Source organism: Grampus griseus (assembly GCF_964374135.1).
Source record: "Grampus griseus genome assembly, chromosome: 6".
Lineage (NCBI taxonomy): Eukaryota > Metazoa > Chordata > Mammalia > Artiodactyla > Delphinidae > Grampus > Grampus griseus.
Genome location: NC_139000.1, coordinates 33,319,020 through 33,339,008, shown reverse-complemented (window position 1 = coordinate 33,339,008; position 19,989 = coordinate 33,319,020). Strand labels below are relative to the sequence as shown.

General features: G+C 50.2%; 1 protein-coding gene across 1 annotated transcript in view; it reads right to left on the bottom strand.

The window, feature by feature from the left end:
• Positions 1-19,989, bottom strand: part of GABBR2 (gamma-aminobutyric acid type B receptor subunit 2) — a gene marked incomplete at both ends in the record, with an annotated part of 365,749 nt that overhangs the window by 51,915 nt on the left and 293,845 nt on the right. Inside the window, 2 exons of the mRNA XM_082657435.1 lie at positions 2,015-2,137; positions 11,368-11,475. Coding sequence (XP_082513561.1) covers positions 2,015-2,137; positions 11,368-11,475 — 231 coding nt within the window. The remainder of the gene's footprint in view (positions 1-2,014; positions 2,138-11,367; positions 11,476-19,989) is intronic.

The window sequence follows — 19,989 nt, the reverse complement described above, 5'->3', positions numbered from 1 at the left end:
TTTATTTCCAGAGTCGCCGACTCTAGCCCTGCAGCCTCTCCCACCACAGCCAGATCCCAGGGGATCCTGTGCACGCTCCGCCCCCACCTTAACCTTGAGCGGAGGTGACAGTGCCCTGCCTCGCCGGCTGCCACTGGGCTCAGCATCAACCCAGCGGGGTCTGCTCTCTGCCCATCTGCCCCAGCTCCAGGTCCTCCCGTGGGCTCCGCCTGACTCTCCTTTTCTCCTTCCCTGATATCCTGGGCGCTCAGTCTGCCCGTTACCTATTTTTAGGCTTCGTCTGCAAAATGTGAAAACACTTCTTTGCCCAACCCACTTCACAGACCAGTGACCAAGGGTCTGTGGATACACCTGAAAACTATGAAGTGCTGTTGTGTATTGAAAGGCAGGGTGGGGGAGTGGGGGAGACGATAGTTGGTGGTGTTGCCACTAACCTGCTAGGTGACCTTGGGTGCCTTATATAATCTCTCTGGGTTTCTGTTTCCTCATCATTAACATGGAGTTCAGGATAGCACCTATTCCACAGAGTTATTGTGAGGATTCAGTGAATTAACACACACATCTAGCTACCAGCATCACCACTGTTATTACTGTTATCAGCATTATTGCTTGTGATTATCATCACCCCAGGCTCTCCCTAGCCAGGGGGCCCGGTTAGCCAGTAACAGCCCTTCCTCCTGTTGATAGCCTGTCTGGATTTCCAAATCCTGGTGGTGGGTGGTGAATTCCCCTGGGATGGAGTTGGGGGCAGGTCTGCTCCTTCGCCAACTGTGCAGATGAGTGATGACCAGATGTCACCTCCCCTCTAGCCACAGCCCGTCTGTGCGAGTGACTTCAGCTGAGCTCCTGCCCCCTTGGCCCATGGGCACAGCCAGCGCAGGTCTGTCCTCTGCCAGGTCTGATTGTGCCTGTCTGGAGTCCCGCTTCCTCCCCGGATGGACACGTAAGGCAGTGAGATGGAGGCGCACAGCCTTAAATCCTTCCCCTAAATCTGCGCTGTCAGGAAACAGCGTTCTCTGCCACTGCTCCAACTGCATAACTTCTTACCGGGCTGAGCGAACCCTCTGCCTGTCTCCAGACAAACGAGGCCCGGCATCTTATTTGCTAGAAAACCCTTCTTGTCCAGAAGGATAAAAACCTCTGTCTTCCATGCATAAAATGACTGTTTCCAGTTTAGTTTTATTGATAAAATTCACACTAAATCCCACAAAAAGATTTCCCTAATAGTGCAGTGAGAGAACTGGAGGAAACTTCAGTTTTCTCAATAGAATCTGCTACACTGTAGGGAAATCGTACTGTACAGCCACTGCCGTTCAGCTGGCTCTTTCCGACAAAGGCATGTTTAACACTTCTAGGAGAAAGTCGACAAAACTACAACTTCTCTAATCTTGAACTTCTCTAACTGGAGCATCCTAGGAAGACCAGTGTGAGTTAAGAGCAAGGCCCAACGCAAGACTACTAAAATATATATTTAACGGTACTTTTATGTAAGGTTCTTCTTTTTGGCAACACATCACTTTGAAGATCCTCTAGTAACTGGAGGAGCTATCAGAGTGTTTATTCCCTACGAGCACTCCTTAGGGAACTCACTTTAAAGGAGAGATTAAAAATGCAATGTAATTTCTAGGCTGATGGATCATATAAATGGGGGCTTCTACAATGTGTAGAGAATATACTGGTTTAAACGACCCAACATTTCCCCTCAATTCTGCATATATTAATACACCTAGACAAATTCTTTCACCATTTTTTTCCAGGAGTGAAGACCTTATATTTGGCCCTCCTGAAATAATATATGTCTCAAATGGAAGGAAACGGAAATAATGAGACGTTCCTGATAGGGAATGTGGACCCACGTGGACCTATGATGATTTCCCCGGAACCACCTCGATTTCTTCTCAAGAAGCGTACCTGGGGCAGTAAAGGAGATGTGCTGCCTTGCCGTCCCCGGGCGGGGGGGGGGGGGGGCCTGGGAGCAGCATAGGCCTCCGTCCTGCTGGTGCCAGGTGCTTACCTCCATGCTGTACCTCTCCACCGTCCTTCTCAGGGGGTCCACAGCCTGCCAGCAAATCAGGATGCACAGGTCAATCAGCAGCATGCCCCCAACGATCACGAGCAGTTTCTGGTCCTTGATGATCTGCAGAGAGGGCAGGGGCAGAAGGGACGTGAGAGGGCCTCCCAAACAGCAGCCGAGGCGCCAGGTCAGGTGGGTGACTGAATGGCGTCACCCCCAGGTTGAAAATTTCCTCAGACTCCCCATCGCCCACAGGATAAATCCAGCCAAGCTCCTGTGCTTGGCATTCAAGGCCTTTCATGAGCTTGGCTTGTCCATGCCCGAAACACACACATATACTTAGTTAAATTTGAGGATGCCCAGGTTCTGGCCCTGCTGTGATTTTCACCCCAGGCCTTTGTGGGTGCTGGCTCTTTTGTCTGGAACACTCTTCTTTCTATGTGGCAAATAATCCTTAGAGACCCAGATTCATTTCGCCTCCTCCACGAAGCCTCCCTAACTCCCACAGCAGAACTAACTACTCCCATAGCACTCTGTTCCCAGACTTAATCATACTTAATAAGTTCAATACTTACACTTATGAATAGTAATAGTCATAACTACAAGAAGGAGAATAAATACAAATGCTAACATTTAGTGAACACTTACACTGTGCCTACCTCTAGGTTGATTGTTTTACATACAGCATCTCATACAAAGGCAAATACTATTATTATTCCCAATTTTCAGATGAAGAAGCTGAGGCTAGTGCTGGGGGCCAAGTAACTTGCTCAGTGGAATATAGATACTAAGAGGTGAAGCCTAGATTCGAACCAAGCTCCTCCTCTCTCCAGAGTGCACACCCTCAAACATTTACAGCACCTACCAGGCTCTACAGTGACCAGATGCTATATTAAGTTGTATACACATCTGCCCTCCTCAGTAAACTGGGGAACCCCTGACAAAAGGGAAGCCTGTTTTATTTATTTGTTTGCCCTCAGCACCTAGCAGGGCCTGGCATGCAGTCGATACTTAGAAGTTTGCCTGGTTGAATTGAGATGAAGGAATATATAAAGAAGAAATATAATTCCCATCCCACTTTGCAGCTTGGGGTATCTTTATTACACTGTGAAGGTCCCACCCCACTTTATGTCCGTTTGATGGGGATTGGCCTGGGGACAAATGCTGTCTGGGGCAAAGCTAACCTGTATTTCACTCATTGCACGTTTATGTGTCCTCACCCCCCACCCCAATGCCAAACAAAAGCTAATGTGATGAAGTAGTTCTAGAAAAGACTATAGAAAAATAAACAAAACTGAAGCAGAAGCTTAAGAAATATCGCCAGGTCTGGCTTTTAATGATTAAAGCCATCCTTAAAGGAGAAATAGAAACTCAAGAGACTTCTCTGTGGCCAAACTGTGAAAAGAACAAGAAAGTACTGCTGAGTTACTGCCAAAGAGATCAAATCCACCAAGACCACTTTACCTGGGGGTGGGGCACTGGCAAAGCCCCCTCTGAGATTTTTCAGAAGCATTCAGTGAACCGCTGATAGCTTGTAGAAACCTGGTTTAACCCCTGCCCTCAGGGGAACCAGGCAGCTCCCTGTTAGCCTTGAGAAACTGGGCCACAGGGAAGAAATGCCTGAGGAGCTGAGGACTTAGAGGACAGGCTGGGAGGGGCCTCCCTGCTTGATGCTCACCCAGGGCTGTCTGAGCCCCAGGCATTTGCACACACTGCGCCTGACCCCTGGAAGTTCCTTCCCCCACCTTTCTGCTGGTGCCCTCCTACCCTGATTTCAAGATTGAGCCTGAGCAGCTGCTCCTCTGTGAATCCGGGTGTGCCCTGCATGGGGTCCATACTGCAACTGTGTTCCTATCAGAACCAAGGCGGTGACCATCCAGTCTCCCCTCTGTGCCCTGGTGCCTTGTGCAGGGGCTGGCTCTCAAACTTTCTTGAGGAACGTATGGAGAATGAATGAATGAGCTCTCAGGAAAAGGCCAGGGGAAAGTGGTGCTGTTGAGCAAGTTCAAGGGCACTGTCTCCTGCCTAGGGCTCAGGTTCTACTTCCTATAAGGCACCACCTGCCACAGGTTCCTATCCTTTCCCAGGCATTTGTAGGTGCTGGTTCTTTCGTCTGAAACACCCTGTTCTTTCTGTGAGAGGCTCTGTGTGGCTGGGTGTGCATGGGGTCGGTTGGGGGTGGCTGGAAACAGGGCTGGCTGGAGAGAGAGAGCCTGCATGACATGTGATGGGGCCTCATGGGGGCCACTGGAGGTTTAAGCGTCTTTAAGCATCAGCGTGATGGGGAGCTCTCTGCAGCATTAAGGGGTGAACCTGAGGCGGGATCCTGCAGTAGGAGGCCAGTTAGGAGCTGGGGCCATTGTCCTGATGAGGAAGGATGAGGCCTGATCCAGAGCAGTGACTACCAGATGGACAGGAGGATGCAGATGCCACAAGCACCGGGCAGGCAGAGTTGCGGGCCTCAGCCTCTCAGTCCTCTCTCCCTCCCCAAACTTCCCCAACCAGCAAGTGCCAGCACCTCCAGGTCCCTCCCTCTCTGCCAAGTCTTTCTCACGAGACAAGGGGTACTACTGTCCCCACAGTCTAACTCCCAGGAGGCAGTGAACTTGAACTTGCTCAGCAGTACCACTTTCTCCTGGCCTCTTCCTGAGAGCTCATGCATACAGGAGTACGGACCACCTCACACTCCAGCACACCACGCCTCAGGTCTGTTGGGACTGCACAGTCTACACTGGACAAGAAGTAGTACATTGAAGGGTAGGGCTGAGAAACATGGGTTGGGGCCACCCTCAGTGAGCCCCTACAGGGGAGAGACCTCCTTTCTGAGTGGACGCTGCACCTCTCCTGCTGCTGCCTGAATAGGGAAGGCACGCATGCAGCACAGAAGATGAGCATCAGAATTTCTCTCTGGTAAATATGAGAGTCAAGTCCTCCCAATTTTAAGGCTCACGTATGAAGTGTGAGGTAGCAGAGTGGCAGTGGAGAGACAGGACCTGGGATTATGCGGACCATCCCTTGTGACCTGGCGTGACCCTAACAAATCACTTTCTCTCTCATTCTGCATTTCTGGCAAGGAGTGGGGAGGTTCACGTAATATCTCCAAGTATGGTGCAAAAAAAGAACACCATTTTGGATCTATAAGACCTCATTCTAATCCCAGCTCTTGTGAAATGTTATCTTGATCAAGCTGTATGACTCTGTTAGGCTTATTTCCTCCTCTAAAAGTGAGACCGGTGAGCTCTAACCTGCAGAGTTGGTATAAGAGTGAAATGAGATGATGTATGGAAAGCACCTAGCACAACATCTGGCTCAGAGAAGGTGCTCAACAAATGGGCTGTGTAGCTACCATTACTTGGGTTTTGAGAATGCATGGCTCTGTGTTTATGTGGAGGACAGTGACATCTAGGGGCAAAGTGTGATACTGCACCTCAGCTCTGCTAGACTCAGGGCTAATCATCACACAGACAGGCTCAGGTGGGAAGATCCTGAGAGTAACAGGAGAGGACATGTCTAATTTCCTTTTGGTACCATTTCCAAAGCCTGGCACTTGACCACTGTTTGTGACTAAATGGATTTAGTAAGTAGTTATGGATCACGTTTGATTTATTAATCACAGGAACATTTATTGAGTGCCTACTCTGAATCAGGTTCTTTTCTAGGCACTAGGGCTGCAGCAGTGAGCAAAACATGAATATCCTACATCCATAGAGCATGCATGATAGGGGGAGACTAATAATGAATAATTATACAAATACCCCATACGTATACACAATACAATGCTAAAGAGAGGTGACAAAAATAATCTTTTAAAAAGGATCTAAAAGTTTAAATTTAAAAAATAGCACTGACCTAACCCTACAAAGTCTGAGCACCATAGAATACTAGAATTAGGCAAGGCCATGTCTCTAGTCTCACCTCAGCTTCCCTGACTTCCTTTCTTATTTTTCAGCTTTCTCTTCAAAGGCTGCACAAACTTTCCTCGGTTATGTCAGTGCACACTGATGCCATGAAACTGAGTTCTCTCTCTGAGGCTAGGAGGTTACTCGTGCTCCATTCTCACTGAGTGAGAGATGAGAGTGAAGGCACCCAGGAACGATTAAGCACCCAGTTCTGGCATCAGATCTGAGTTTGAATCTTACTAACTAGCTGGGAGACCTTGGTAAGTTTCCTAACCCATCTGAGCCAGTTTTCTCATCTACACAATGGGGGACGATGACCACACAAACCACTAGATTACCAGAGCCTGGCTTACAATTACTGTTCAACAGATGTTAGCTATTACTAGTAAACATCACTTCCCATGGTTGTTTAGAGCAGAGATCAGCAAACTACGAATTTGGGTCACTGTTTGTCTTTGTAAATAAAGTTTTATTGGAACACAGTCATATCCATTTGTTTATGTGTTTGCCTTTGGCTACTTTCATTCTTCAATAGCAGTGTTGAGTGGCTGTGACAGAGACTGTATGGCTTGTGAAGCCTAACATAGTTACTGTCTGACTCTTTACAGGAAAAGTTGGCTAACTTCTTCTTTTGGGAAAACGGCATTTCTTTATTTTTCCAAAAAACTTCAGATATTTTGACTGATTCAGACTGGCCTTCTACTGGGACCAGCTTATTGCCTACTTCCAGGGATGCCATTCCAGAGGGAATACAGTGTGAATGGTGCCCCCTGGAGTTGTACAACCAGAGGCCCTGCCTTCCTGCCGTCACTCAGATGTCAGACACTCTCTTGGCATTTTCCTGAAGCTGAGCCTGGATGAAGGTCTGAGAGGATGGCCCTATGTTATTATTTGCAACCGTATCAAGTCATATATGTAGTGAAGTTTCTTTGTCCTCAGAAAACCCGTATCAAGTCATATATGTAGTGAAGTTTCTTTGTCCTCAGAAAACATCTGCCCCCACAACAGATCTCATCTCTGAGTTCCCGCTCTAGTCTCAACGTTCCAATTTGGTCCTAGTAAGAGTAAGAGGCAGAATAAAGACTGTGGTAGTGGGCTTCCCTGGTGGCACAGTGGTTAGGAATCCGCCTGCCAATGCAGGGGACACGGGTTCAAGCCCTGATCTGGGAAGATCCCACATGCCTCAGAGCAACTAAGCCCGTGAGGCACAACTGCTGAGCCTGCGCTCTAGAACCACAATTACTGAAGCCTGTGCGCCTAGAGCCCGTGCTCTGCAACAAGAGAAGCCACCGCAATGAGAAGCCCGTGCACCGCGCACAGAACGAAGACCCAACGCAGTCAAAAATAAATAAATTAAACAAAAAGAAGACTGTGGTAGTGAGGCTTTTCAATTCAAGATTTTACGATTGATACTATAAAAATACTGAATTTAGAAGCATTAAGTCACCACATGTCAATACCTCCTTTAACAGGCTTCTTTTTCTTTAATGTCTTTCAAAATGTAGCCATATGGGGTGAAGTTTGTGTATGTGTGTTTGGGGAGGGTGTGACATGGTGGGTGGAGGGAGGATGAGGTGGGAGACAGGGAAGGAAGAAAAGGGTAAAAAGACTGAAAAAGAAGTGTGAGATTGCATTTTCAGATTTAGGTAAATCTTGTATATGTGTCAGTAAAAAAAAAAAATTAAGGGCTTCCCCGGTGGCTCAGTGGCTAAGAATCCGCCTGCCAGTGCAGGGGACACTGGTTCGAGACCTGGTCTGGGAAGATCCCACATGCTGCGGAGCAACTAAGCCCGTGGGCCACAACTACTGAGCCTGTGAGGCACAACTACTGAGCCCACGTGCCACAACTACTGAAGTCGGTGCGTCTAGAGTCCATGCTCCACAACAAGAGAAGCCACTGCAACGAGAAGCCCGTGCACTGCAAGAGTAGCCCCCATTCACCGCAACTAGAGAAAACCCGTGCACAGTAACAAAGACCCAATGCAGCCAAAAATAAATAAATAAATTAAATTTTTTAAAGTGCATAAGAAAAAACATTAAAAGAAAAATAAGAGGCTCACTTTAAAAAAAGTTTAAACTTAAAAAAACCCAATAAAACAAAACAATGACAATAAAAACCAACCTTGGCTATGTAAAATGTTGGAGTCATGGAGAATTCAATCCCAGTTTTGACCTGCGACTGCCACAACCCTTTAAAAACAATCTCGTTCCCAACTTGAGTTTTTGATCTGTGAAAGGTATAAATTTCTCTTCTATACCCTTAACCTCCTCTAATTTGGCTGATAAATGATACTCAGCTGTAGCGCCACAAGGCTTTTCCTGGAATAACTGGAAAGCCTAGAGCAAAAACTGTCTCACACTGGAAAGGTGTATTCATGTGGCCTAAATCATTTTCACAACAGGCTAAACTGGTGACCAAATCTTGTACTCAAAGCCTTTGGCAGTTTTTCAGACAGGCCCCTTCCTGGACGCCTGGGCCCACCACCTGCCTGGGCTCTCACTTTGCCCAGACCCCTGGGGTGGGGAGAGTCCCCTTGTCCCAGGCAGCCCAGCAGGCTGTGGCCACATCACAGCCCCAACTCCCACGGCGCTTTCAGACGACTGAACTCCTGAAGTCTTCCCTGGCATGTTTTGTCAATTGTTGCCAGACAATCTGAGTGTTCTTGCTTAGTGATCACATGAGTAACAGAAAATAAAGGCCAGTTCTCCATTGCCAATAATAATGTGCATGAATTACATATTGACACAAAGAAACGAACACTGCGATTCTTCAAAACCAGGATGGACTTGTCATAAATGGCAGAGCCACAGAGCAGGAGGGGCCCAAGAAGTTACCTGGTGGCTGTCAAACTTTGGCTTGTATCCGCTTTGCCAGGAGGGCTGGTGGAAACGCACGTTCCTGGGCTCCAGGAACCTGATTCTTAGGGCTGGGCGAGCTGAGAAAGTGAATTTCTAACAAGCTCCCAGGTGATGCCAACAATGCTGCTGGTTGGCTTGCACTCTGAGTAGCCCTGATCTAGGCCAGAGGTCTCCCACTCTGGCTGTATATTAGGATCACCTGGGGAGGTCTAGTAACTCCCAATGCTCAGCTCCATCCCGGAGGTGTGGGCTGGGCTGGGTTACTTCTTGTAGTTTTCAAAAGCTCCCATTTGATTGTAATGTGCAGCCAGGTCTGAGAAGGACCAGGTGGCCAGGCTCCTCATATTACAGACAGGAGGGAGTTGTCACAAATGCTCCTGAGCCCCAGTGAGAGGAGGGCTTTCCAGGTGAGCACAGGCAATGGGTGGCAGAGCCGAGCTCTTTCCTCCCTCTAAGTGCAGCCCATAATTGTCCTAAGGTGGTCCGGTGTGGGGCAGAGGGTGGAGAAGGGAGGGTACACACCCCCCCATCTGGAGAGCAGCTCCCTGGCAGTGAAGGGGCAGGCAGTGAGGCTGATGAGTGAGAGGTGCCACTGGGCACCAGGCAGAATCACAGCTCAGGAGACAATGCCATTTCAATACTTCACCATTTTACAGATAAGGAAACAGAGGCCCTGAAAGATGAAGAGGTTTGCTGAAGGACCCATGGCGGGTCAGCAGTGAAGCAGGGAGTAGAAGCCTGCTCTCCTGCTGTGTCTGCTGGCCCTACCACCTCGGGCTCACTTGCTGTCTGCCACAGGCGTGATGGCTTATGACCCAGGTAATCGGATGGCAAATGCAAGTTTGGGATGAAGAACTGGAACAACAGGCACCACGTTCCAGAGTGGGATGAGGTCACAGTGCAGGATTTTCAGGAGATGTCTGTAAATGGGTTATACACCCATCAGGGATTTAAAAAGTGTGTGTGTGGGGGTGGGTAGAGTTGAATCAAGAAGAGGATTTTTGGAAAGACGTGTCATGATGCTATCTCACCTCATCCCCAGGTGAGAGGACGGGGTGTATGCTTCCTCCTTGACCTCAAATCAAGAGGGAGGCTTAAGGAGAGCACTCAGATGGCTTGATTGCTAAGGGCTCCCTGCAGCCTGGGGGACCTGGTGAGCTGATGCCTCACTCCTGCCTGAGAAACCCACGGGAGGATAACGGGCCAGTTGCTCCATGGATGGAGCGGAAGAGGGAAAGTGGCTACAGTGGGATCAGCCACAATCCTTGAGTTTGTAGGAGCGAAGGATGTGTGAGTGCTTCCTGAGCACCAGGTGTGGGCCCTGGGCCAGGTAGAGCTGTGTGGCCTGCCCAAGGCAAGCTGGAGGGGCGGGCCCAGGAGTGGGGGACTGCCACATGTCTGTGGAAGGAGCCACAAATGGCCAAAGGGGGGAGTATTTCACCCATGTCGGGGCCACTGCAGGAGAGTAAATCCCAGTAATGGGGGCTTTGAAAATTCCACAAAAGGACTCCATGAGAGCCTAAAGGGTGTGCTTAACCAATGCCAGGCCCAGCAAGATGGATGCAGCTCCTGGCAAGTGAGGTCCTTCCTGCCCCTTCCACCACTCGAAGCCCCAACTCAGGAGGGTTCAGAAACCTTGGGAATGGGATGGGGAAAACACTCAGTCTGGCAAAAGACAGAAGCAGCCCATCGCACCCCTTCTCCCAGGGCAGGTGACTGGCTGCTTCAGGCCAAGCTGGGGAACGAAGAGGCGATGCCTTTGAAGGCAGTTTGAGGTTTTGAATATTATGATGGACTCCACATATTAGCTGTTGACCAGAGGACCTTCAAAGTCAAGAGACTTGCCCGAATTTTTATCTTAGGAGCAAGGGAAGAAGAGTGCCAGCCATCGGAAGAGTTAGAAAGGACAGTGAGGGGAAAGCTTCTCTATGTCTACATCCTAAGAGTCAAGCTTAATCAACATGATGGTTACAGCCAAGCACAGAGGTGGCAACTGCTTTCCTCCCACACGAAGGAAGGGCTCCTGTCCTCTAAGGGCCTCTTTGAAAATGGAAGCATTAAATCAGGCCCCTGCCCTGTTTCACTCTCCTCTTTCAAGGGCTCCCCACTGCCCACAAGTTAAAGTTCAGGTTCCTTACCGTGGCTCCTGCCTTCCCCTGTGGCTTCCTCTTGTACCCTTTTCCCATGAACCCCTCGGCAACGTGAACACACCGCTCCCCTCCCCAGGCCTCCGTGCACACAGTTCCCTCTGGGAGAGGGAAAACTCCCCAGCCTCTGCTTCCCACTCACCCTCCAGGTTTTAGCATAGGTGTCACTTCCTACACCAAGCCCTCCCTGGGTGCTATACCCCAGTATCCCCCATATGCACCCAACCAGCCCTTATCACCTTGCATTGTAAACGCTTTGTTAGCTGTCTGATGTCCCCAGGAGGCTGAAGGTGTTGGGGGCTGGGGTGGGGAGGGGCGGAGGGTTGTGTTTAGCTTGAATCCCCAGCAAATAGCCCAGTGCCTGGCATACAGTAGGTGCCTAATAAATCTTTTAAAAATAAATACTAAATGAACATTGCAAACACCCTGCAACAGAAGGAGGCATTACCTTCTTCTTCATTTTCACATTTTTGAAGATGGCGTGGACCCTCCATGTCTTTGCGAACATTGCCCCAAAGGCGGTCGTGTAGCCCACGGTGAGAATCCAGGTCCTGACCTAGAGGCCATGAGAAAACAGAGGCATTAACATCTCCCGGGGGACGGACTTCATCAGTTAGGAGAGTGTCCCAACAGGGGGACTCTAGATGGGGACAGATGCTCTACTTTACATACTGTACAGTTTTACTAGCATCAATAGTCCTTCAATCACATTTCAATCTGATAGAGGCTTAGTTCTATTGGCCACTCGCCAGACCAGGGCCAGGGCCCTGGGCGCAGAGGCATATGAGATTCAAATCCTGCCTTTCATGGGCCCACAGCCCAGAGGGAGCCAGTCATAGACAGAGGCACACAGGCCCCCAGGACCACTGAAGCGCCACTAAGGGGTTTCAGACCAGCCCTCTGATCTTCCCTCCCTCCTTTCCTTCTCTGACAGCCTTCTATGTGGGGAGACAGGCCTGCAGAGGTGCTCCCAATTGCTGATTTCTCTGCCTCCTCACCCAAGTCTCTAGGAGACAAGGCAGTCCCAGGAACCTCTTCCACAGGACTCCCAGGTCCTGGGTTGTGGGCAGCAGGGAGGGGAGAGCACTGAGCTGCAGGGGCTGAGACTGGGCAGGACAACAAGCCTGCATGGCCCTTCTCCAGCGCTAGTGACCCAGCCACTCTGGTAAAGCAGGGCAGAACTCAGCCAGAACTGGCCCCGGGGATGCCTGACTGGCAGCTGCACCAGCCCAGCTCCTGGCCATCGTCAGGGGCTGCTCAGTTGAGGGGGAAGGCCAGAGGAGAGGGGCTGTGACCTTTCCACTCCCACCAGGGGCCCGTCTCCTCACACTTTTGGAGAAAGAGAGGAGCGATGCTGCCTGGGTCCCTGCTCAGGACTAAGGCCTTATCTGGCTCTCAGCTGTTCCACAGCACCAAAGTGTGCCCTGATCCCCAGCCCTGGGCTGGTGGCTGCCACAAACTGTCAGCCCTGATAGGAGCCAACAGCCTGATCCTTGCAGGCTGGGTCACCACCTGTTAGGTCTTGGGGGCCTCCTGGATGCCCACTCCCCACCTGCACTGCCATTGTGGCCAGACCCCAGCCTCTCCCGAGTCCACCCTCACCGGCTGGTCTGGATACCCTCCAAGAACCAGGAGACTCCCCTAGCTCCAGGTTGGTCCCCACATCATGGCCCAGGACTGGGCTGTATGCCACTGGGTTCTGGGGCCTCCCACTCACTGGGACAAAAAGGCTGCGTGCTCCTTGAGCTCTGGTTCTAGACTACGGTCTTTCCCCGGCTCTTTCTCAGCTCTGTTGAGCTAAGTTCCCCCTGAAAGGTCCCCACCTGCCTCAGCTGAACATAGCAGGAAGGTGGGCGCGTTAGGAGAGAGAGAGACAGTTGGGCTGGAGTGGACAGGCCGGGCCCTCTGTGTCCAGAGCCCAGCAGGTTTGCCCACCTCAGTGCTCCCATCCAGCCCAGGGCTGCAGGCAGTCATGTAGGAGGTTCCCAGACATGCTCCCTTCAGGGAGTCCCTTCACACTGCCTTTCTAGCAACTTGGTTCTCTAGCTTTTCAGAGACAGGGCATTTCCCCTTTCCATTTTATCTGTAAAAATAGGAACTGGTTGGGTAGATGGCAAGACCAACCCCCTAAGGTAGGACAACAGCATTACCTCAATTGTTCAGAAACACAGATGGGTGAGGTGTGAATGCTGACAATGGTAAGGGTGAGGACTTAACCTTCTTCTTTTTTTTTTTTAATTTCAAAAATTTCAGACAGGCAAGAACGAATCACAGTACTTTAGAGAAGGTGTGGGATGGCCACGTCATTACCCGTATTATAAAACAAGGATGGAAGAAAAGTAACAGAATAGAGACAGGGAAGGAGCCAATTATTTGGAATTTAGACCTGAGCTTATTCAATGACCAGATCACACATTCCTAGCCTATCAGAGTTGCACAGAACCTTACAGATCATTTCATTCATTCATTCATTTGTTCACCTATTCATTCAATAAGGATTACTGGGCCAGAAACTAAGTATACAATGATAAAAACAAACAAATAAAACAACAACAACCACCAAAACCAGAGTGATTTTTTGGAGTCATCAACTGAGTTGAGAAAACCCCTTTGTAGATGAAGAAACTGAGACTCGGGGCATTAAGGTATTTCTCCCAACCACACCACCCAGCTCCAGAGCTGAGCCCGAAGGTCAAGGCCTTGACCCAGTCCAGCCCTCTCTCCCCCACATCATGCCGCCTGCTCCTCAGAGAGTCTCCTTACCCCAATCAGGTCCATCCCCGCCCGGGAGGCAGCTGTCAAAGGGACAGCACACTGGGGGAGTAGCTGACCAGCCTGAGAACTGGCTGATTTCAACACACTTTTAGAGCTAATGGTTGACATGACTGTGAAGACCAATGGTCTCCAAGCCCTTTTGATCACGTCCCCCTATCAGAAAAACAACTTTAAACACGAACGTATACAGAACAAGGAAATTTTTAAAAGGATGGTAAGAGATGAAATAATATGGTTATTTTTACCTCATAATGTGGCAGACAAAGATCTCTTATTTTGGGTTAAAGTATTACTCCAATATGCTTGGCATTATTATATTTGCTTTGACTTATATTTTCTTTGGCATAATCATTTTCGGGCCACTTGTCTATTTTGTAGGGTCAAATTCATTAAGACCCAATAATACAAGTGAGTTAAGTTAGTGAAAACTCGATGATGTAAATTTAACCTGGCAACTGGAAACGGCAATATGTTGCCATAAACTGAAAGCACAGAATGGGTGAGGATGCCTGGCCAGAAAAGAGGTAACCTAGCAGGCCCAAGACCTGCTGGCAAGGTTCGCTTAGGCTGGTGTCTGAGAACTTGGATTTGGGGAGGGTTCCCACCATTCCCTCAATGATAAGAGTGACTCTGTGCCTGAAGGGTTTGTGCAAACAGCGTGATTTATGCCGCACACCTGCTTTCCTTCTGAGAGCCTGGAATTTTGGTATGTGCTCAGTAGAGGGTACCCAGGTGACCGGACCCCAATAAAAATCCTGGGGGCTGAGTGTCCAGTGAGCTTCCCTGGTAGACATTTCGTGTGTTGTCGCAAGTCGTTGCTGGGGTATTAAGTGCACCCTGTGTGACTCCACTGGGAGAGGCTCTGGGAATCTGGCACCTGATTCCCTGTGACCTCACCCCATGTGCCTTTTCACTTTGCTGATTTTGCTTTACGTTCTTCCTCTGTAATTAATCATTGCTGTGAGTACAATTCTATACTGAGTCCTCCTAGAGAATCGCTGGACGGGGGGTTGTCCTGGGGATCTGGAACACAATGCCCTGTGGCTGGCTCATGTCACAGACTGACCAACCACTCCGTTCTCAGGAGAGTTCCTGCATGAGACCACCAGACACACCCACTGGGCCAGGGCCCCGGGGTCAGTCTGAGTATTAAATCTTAGTAAAGCTTAATTTCTTTCATTTTTTTTTTACATAAAAAAGTAAACAAAGGCTGTAATACATTCTTCCACAAGATGATCCCAGTGGGTTCACATCCCATTTGGAGACAGCTCTTCAGACAATGATGAAACAACACTAGAAGAAATACTCTGGAAAGCGGGAGAGTGGGACCCTTACCAGCAGAGCCACCTACCCCCGGCTGCCTCTGCTCAGGGTCATCCCTGTGCAAAAGGAGGTGTTTTCTCTCTCCACTCCTCCACCATCGTTTTTTTTTAAATTTATTTATTTTATTTATTTTATTTGTGGCTGCATTTGGTCTTCGTTGCTGCACGTGGGCTTTCCCTAATTGCGATGAGTGGGGGCTACTCTTCGTTGAGGTGCGCGGGCTTCTCATTGCGGCGGCTTCTCTTGTTGCAGAGCACGGGCTCTAGGCACGCGGGCTTCAGTAGTTGTGGTGCACTGGTTTCAGTAGTTGTGGCTCACGGGCTCTAGAGCGCAGGCTCAGCAGTTGTGGCACACGGGCTTAGTTGCTCCATGGCATGTGGGATCTTCCCGGACCAGGGCTCGAACCAGTGTCCCCTGCATTGGCAGGCGGATTCTTAACCACTGCGCCACCAGGGAAGCCCCACCATTGTTTTAAGATGGAAATGGACCCTGGGGTTCAGTCCTCGACCCTCTTTGTCCTAAAAGGGCTCTCCCTGAGTTATCACTCCCACTCTCAGGCTTCAACCATTTTCCTTGTGCTGACAATTCCTTTATCTCTTTCCCTGTTCCTATTTCTCTTCTGAGCTCCAGACCTGCGTATGCCACTGTCACTGGAGACCTAGGTGACACTTAGGTGTCCCATAAAACCTTCACACTCCAGAGCCAGAGCTGAGCCCATCAGCGCTTCCACTGAGTAGCTCCATTTCCTCCCGACTCAGGGATGGTGCCACTATCCACCTGTCACCCAAGTTAGGGACCTGGAAGTCCCCCAGGAATCCTCCCCTACCCTCACTCTCCTATTCAGTCCCCAGGCCCATCTCCTTCTGCTGAACCACCCCCAGACCCGTTCTCTGCCCTTCCCACGCCTGCACCTCCCAGGTTCCCTTGCCCTCTGGCTTCTGGCTGGATGGAGGGCACCATCAGGAGATGGGAGGGGCCAGGAGAGAGAAGACGGGGTATGTGCTCCCTGCAGCCACTGCTTCTGTGCTGTCTCTGGCGGCAGCTGGGCTCCTCACGTGGCTCTGGCCCTCTCTGGGCTCAGGAAGAGGCCTGGGAGTGGTGAGGGCTTCCTGCGGTTGCCTCAACACCTGTATTTTCTTCCTTAACCCCACCTACACCTCTGTAGGTGGTCCCTTCACTGGAGTCTCTTCCTGTGAAGCACCGGGGTGGGCTCTGTTTGCTGCCAGGGCTATGCCTGATGACCATCGTACTCCCATGTCTCTTGTTAGTACACCCCTCCTCTCTGTTCCTGTGGTATCATCCAGATTAGTCATTACGATCAGGGACTCTGGAGCCAGACTGACAGGAGTTCAAGTCCTGGCTTTGTCACTACCTACGTGAACCTGGGAATGTCACGTAACCTCCTTGAGCCTCAGTTTCCTCATCTGTGAAATGGGGGTAACTAATGCCTTTGACTTCGTGGAGTGGTTGTGTGGATGAGATGAAAGAAGGTATGTAAAGGGCTGAGGTTCTTAATCAATATCTGATTTTTGTATCACTGCTCGCCGGACCACTGCAGGAGCCTCCAGCTGGTCTCCCGCCTCTCCCCTCACCTGCTGCTCACCCATCAAACACCTCCAAGAGGGACTGTTCTCCAGTGCAAATCTAAGCAAGTCTCCTTGAGTTTAAACCCTCTACTGCCCCATGGAGCCCGCAGGTTAAACTCCAGATTCTTGGCAGGGTGAGGCACCCACCACCCACATCTCTCCAGCCACTGCCCACAGAGCATTTCACACCCAAGCAATTCCACGCTGCTTAAACGTCCCCACACATCACACTGGCTCACGATGCGGGCCTGGCACTGGCTATTTCCTCCACTCATCATGCCATCCTCTCTCTAAGCTCTTCACAGATTCTCATTTGTCCTCCAAAATCCATATTCGTGGGCCACCTCCTCTGAGAAGCCCCTCCCAGAGCTTGCAAGGAGGTCACAGCTGCCTCCTCCCTGAGATTTCTGTCCTCATGCATGTTTCTGCTGTGCTGGTCATGCATGTTTCTGAGATGATGTCCACTTGATTACTTGCCTGCCTCTCCCACGAGATGGTGCAGGGCCTACACTGCCCACCTTTAAATCTCTGGATCCAGCACTGAGGGGGTGATTGGGCTGGGTGGGCCCGCTTAGGTGGTAATGAGATCTTTGTCACCAAAAATGTGCAAGCTGAGCTTGAGCAAGCACATGAAAGGAAGATTGCAGACAGAACTGGAGAACTGGATGGCAAAAAAGGCTGAGCTTATGGCCTCAGTGGTCCCTTCCTCGCAACGAAATATGCTGTCCGGGAGGTAGTGAGCTCCCCATCACTCCATGGATTCAAGCAGAGCTTGGAGGACCTCATTTCAGGGTGCTATAGGGGCACTTCCTGTGCTGAGGGAAGTTTCATTTGATGACGTCCCAAGTATCTCCCTTCTGGGTGGCTCTATGATGCCAAATAAACTAGAAGGTTCTGCAGGGCTCAAATGATTCTGTTTTCTCTAATGATTACATCACCTCTAATACAAGTCTCTACTGATTCATCAACATAAGACAAACAGCTTCTTCACTCTCTCTCCCAAAGTCTTAAACACATTTATTCTAATGTTAATGTCTTTCCTTTTTTCTCCTTAGACATAAAGCCCCTGGCCCCCTCTGCACACAACCTGACATGCAACCATGGGGAAGAGGAATTTTAGGCAGGCAATGGCCATCTCAGTCTCAACTATGAAAAAGGAAAAAGCAATTAGAGCACATCTCCAGATGGAAGAAAAATCTACACCCAGAGCAATTCTGCTTAGCTGCTCATTCAATTGATTTTGGGAAGGCCTGCTTGCCAGAGTGAAGGGCTTTCACGGCTCTTTTGGGGACCAGCAGGAATAGGAACACACAGCCTCCCTTGCAGGTCTGTTCTGATGATGACTGGGTTGGACGAAGCCTTGTCGGCTGGCTGGATGTTGGGGGCTGAGCCGTTTTCCTGCTGTCCAGAAAGGTTCGAAAAAGGGCCTTTTGTTTCATTCTGACTGTCCACCCCACATGATCAATAGTGAGAAGGCAGGCAAGGGAGACCCAGACTATCTAAAAGCAAGCCCCAGACCTCTGTTACCCTGAGGCGTTACAGTCTGGAGCTGAAAGGTGAGACTTCAGCCTGGGATCTCCAGGGCCTGCCTGTCTTTCTGGAGGGAGAGGTGGTGAGGAGATTCGGAGTGTTTCCCAAGGCAATATGCCTCTGAAGAGCATGCTCTAGAAACAGCTCCAGAAGACTCTATCTGACCCAGGGTCCTTTAAGTAAGATCTGCATAGAAAATGCCTTCTAGAGTTTAGAGCACAGCAAAAACTTTCTGGGGGAACAATTCAAGGGCCCATAGGAGATTCTGGGCACAAACAAGGGTACTTTGGGACCCAAGTTAGGGTCAGTGGGGCATCTTAGGAGACCTGGGGCAAATCAGAGGAAGCCACCCTCTCTAGGAGAAGGAGTTTCCAACAGGCACCCCCTCAAGGCCCTTTCTGAAAGGCCCCCACCTCCTTAAGACCCTATCAGCTAAAGAACTCGACTCAGAGAGCAGATCGCAGGCTATATTCAGTTCCCGCCGACTCCTGACGCCAACACCCTTGTGCAGTGCACAAAATACATAACCGTACTTGGTGGCCTTGGCTCAGGCAACGAAACAGGAGGAGGCCCTTCTTCCCCTTCTCCACACAACCCTCGCAGGTACCTCAGTGACTGGAGGTTAGGGAGCTTTCTGGAAGCACAGCATTCTCAAGATGGGCAGTGGTAGCAGGGGTGTGGGTGTGTGCTGGGGAGGGGGCTGACGTGCACCTCCATGCGGCTCCGTGGACTGAAGGTGTGGATGAGTGGGTGTGGAGGCAGGAGAGGAAGTGAGGTAGGAGGTGTATAGGCCCCAGGCTGAGCAGCTGCAACTGGTCTCCTGCTGATACTTCAAGATAAGAGACCAGCTGGAGCGTTGGGCCCGGATTAGGTGAAAGGCAAAGTGACCACAACGTCTTTATTCTTGTGGTCAACAGGATTTCCCAGTCTGGCCCATGCACAGAAGGGGTCCTCAGTGTAGGGGAGGCACGAAAGGAGGGAGGAAGTGCCGGCCCGTAATATGTCCTGCCAACCTCCGAGAAACCTTTGTGCTGGAATCCATCTTGGCTGAGAGATGTGTGGGCACACCAGGAAGGACCCAGTGTCAGATCAAATATGGGCACAAGCGAGACGACTGGCCAGAGACAACTGGAAAACTGCCCGCATATAAGCAACCTAAGCCGCCCCTATTGTGTACAACACACTCCAAGTTCGCCTGTGTGCTCTTCCACACGTACTTTGCTTCTAATAAACACTGTCTCTATTTCACAATCTTGGTCTCTTTGCTGAATTCTTTCTTCAAAGAAGACAAGGACTGAGGTCCTTCTTCCAGCCATTCCAGCACTGGAATCAGAAGGAGAGATGGATGTGCCACTGAGACTGCAGCTGCTAGGAACTTTGTGAGCAAATAGGAGGCATCTTTCAGGACTTCCATTAATAACTGCAGCTCCTTCTGAGGGGTCGCCTATTCTAAGCCTTCCCTGATTGGTCCCTCCACTCCCTCCCCTAGGCCTGTCTCCATCAGAGCATAGAACACACCGAATGGGAGTTATTTAACTACATCTTCCCATCTTCCCATCTACGCTAACTCCCCGAGGGCAGTGATCCAGCTCTGTGCCTGCAGACCCTCATACACAGTAGGTACCTGGGAAATGTTACCACATGAATGAATTATAAGACAAGGGCTGGGGCTTGCAGTAATCCACATGAGGGTGTGTGGGATGGGGGGACATCATCTGTACATTTGCTGGAGGGTCTGGGGCACCCCTGGCACCCTCCTCAGCCCCCTCCTCTGCAAGCCAGAGGTCTAGGGAGCCCTTCACAACTGAAGACCCTGGATGGCTAAGAACAAAGGAGATGGGGGTGGGGAGGCTGTG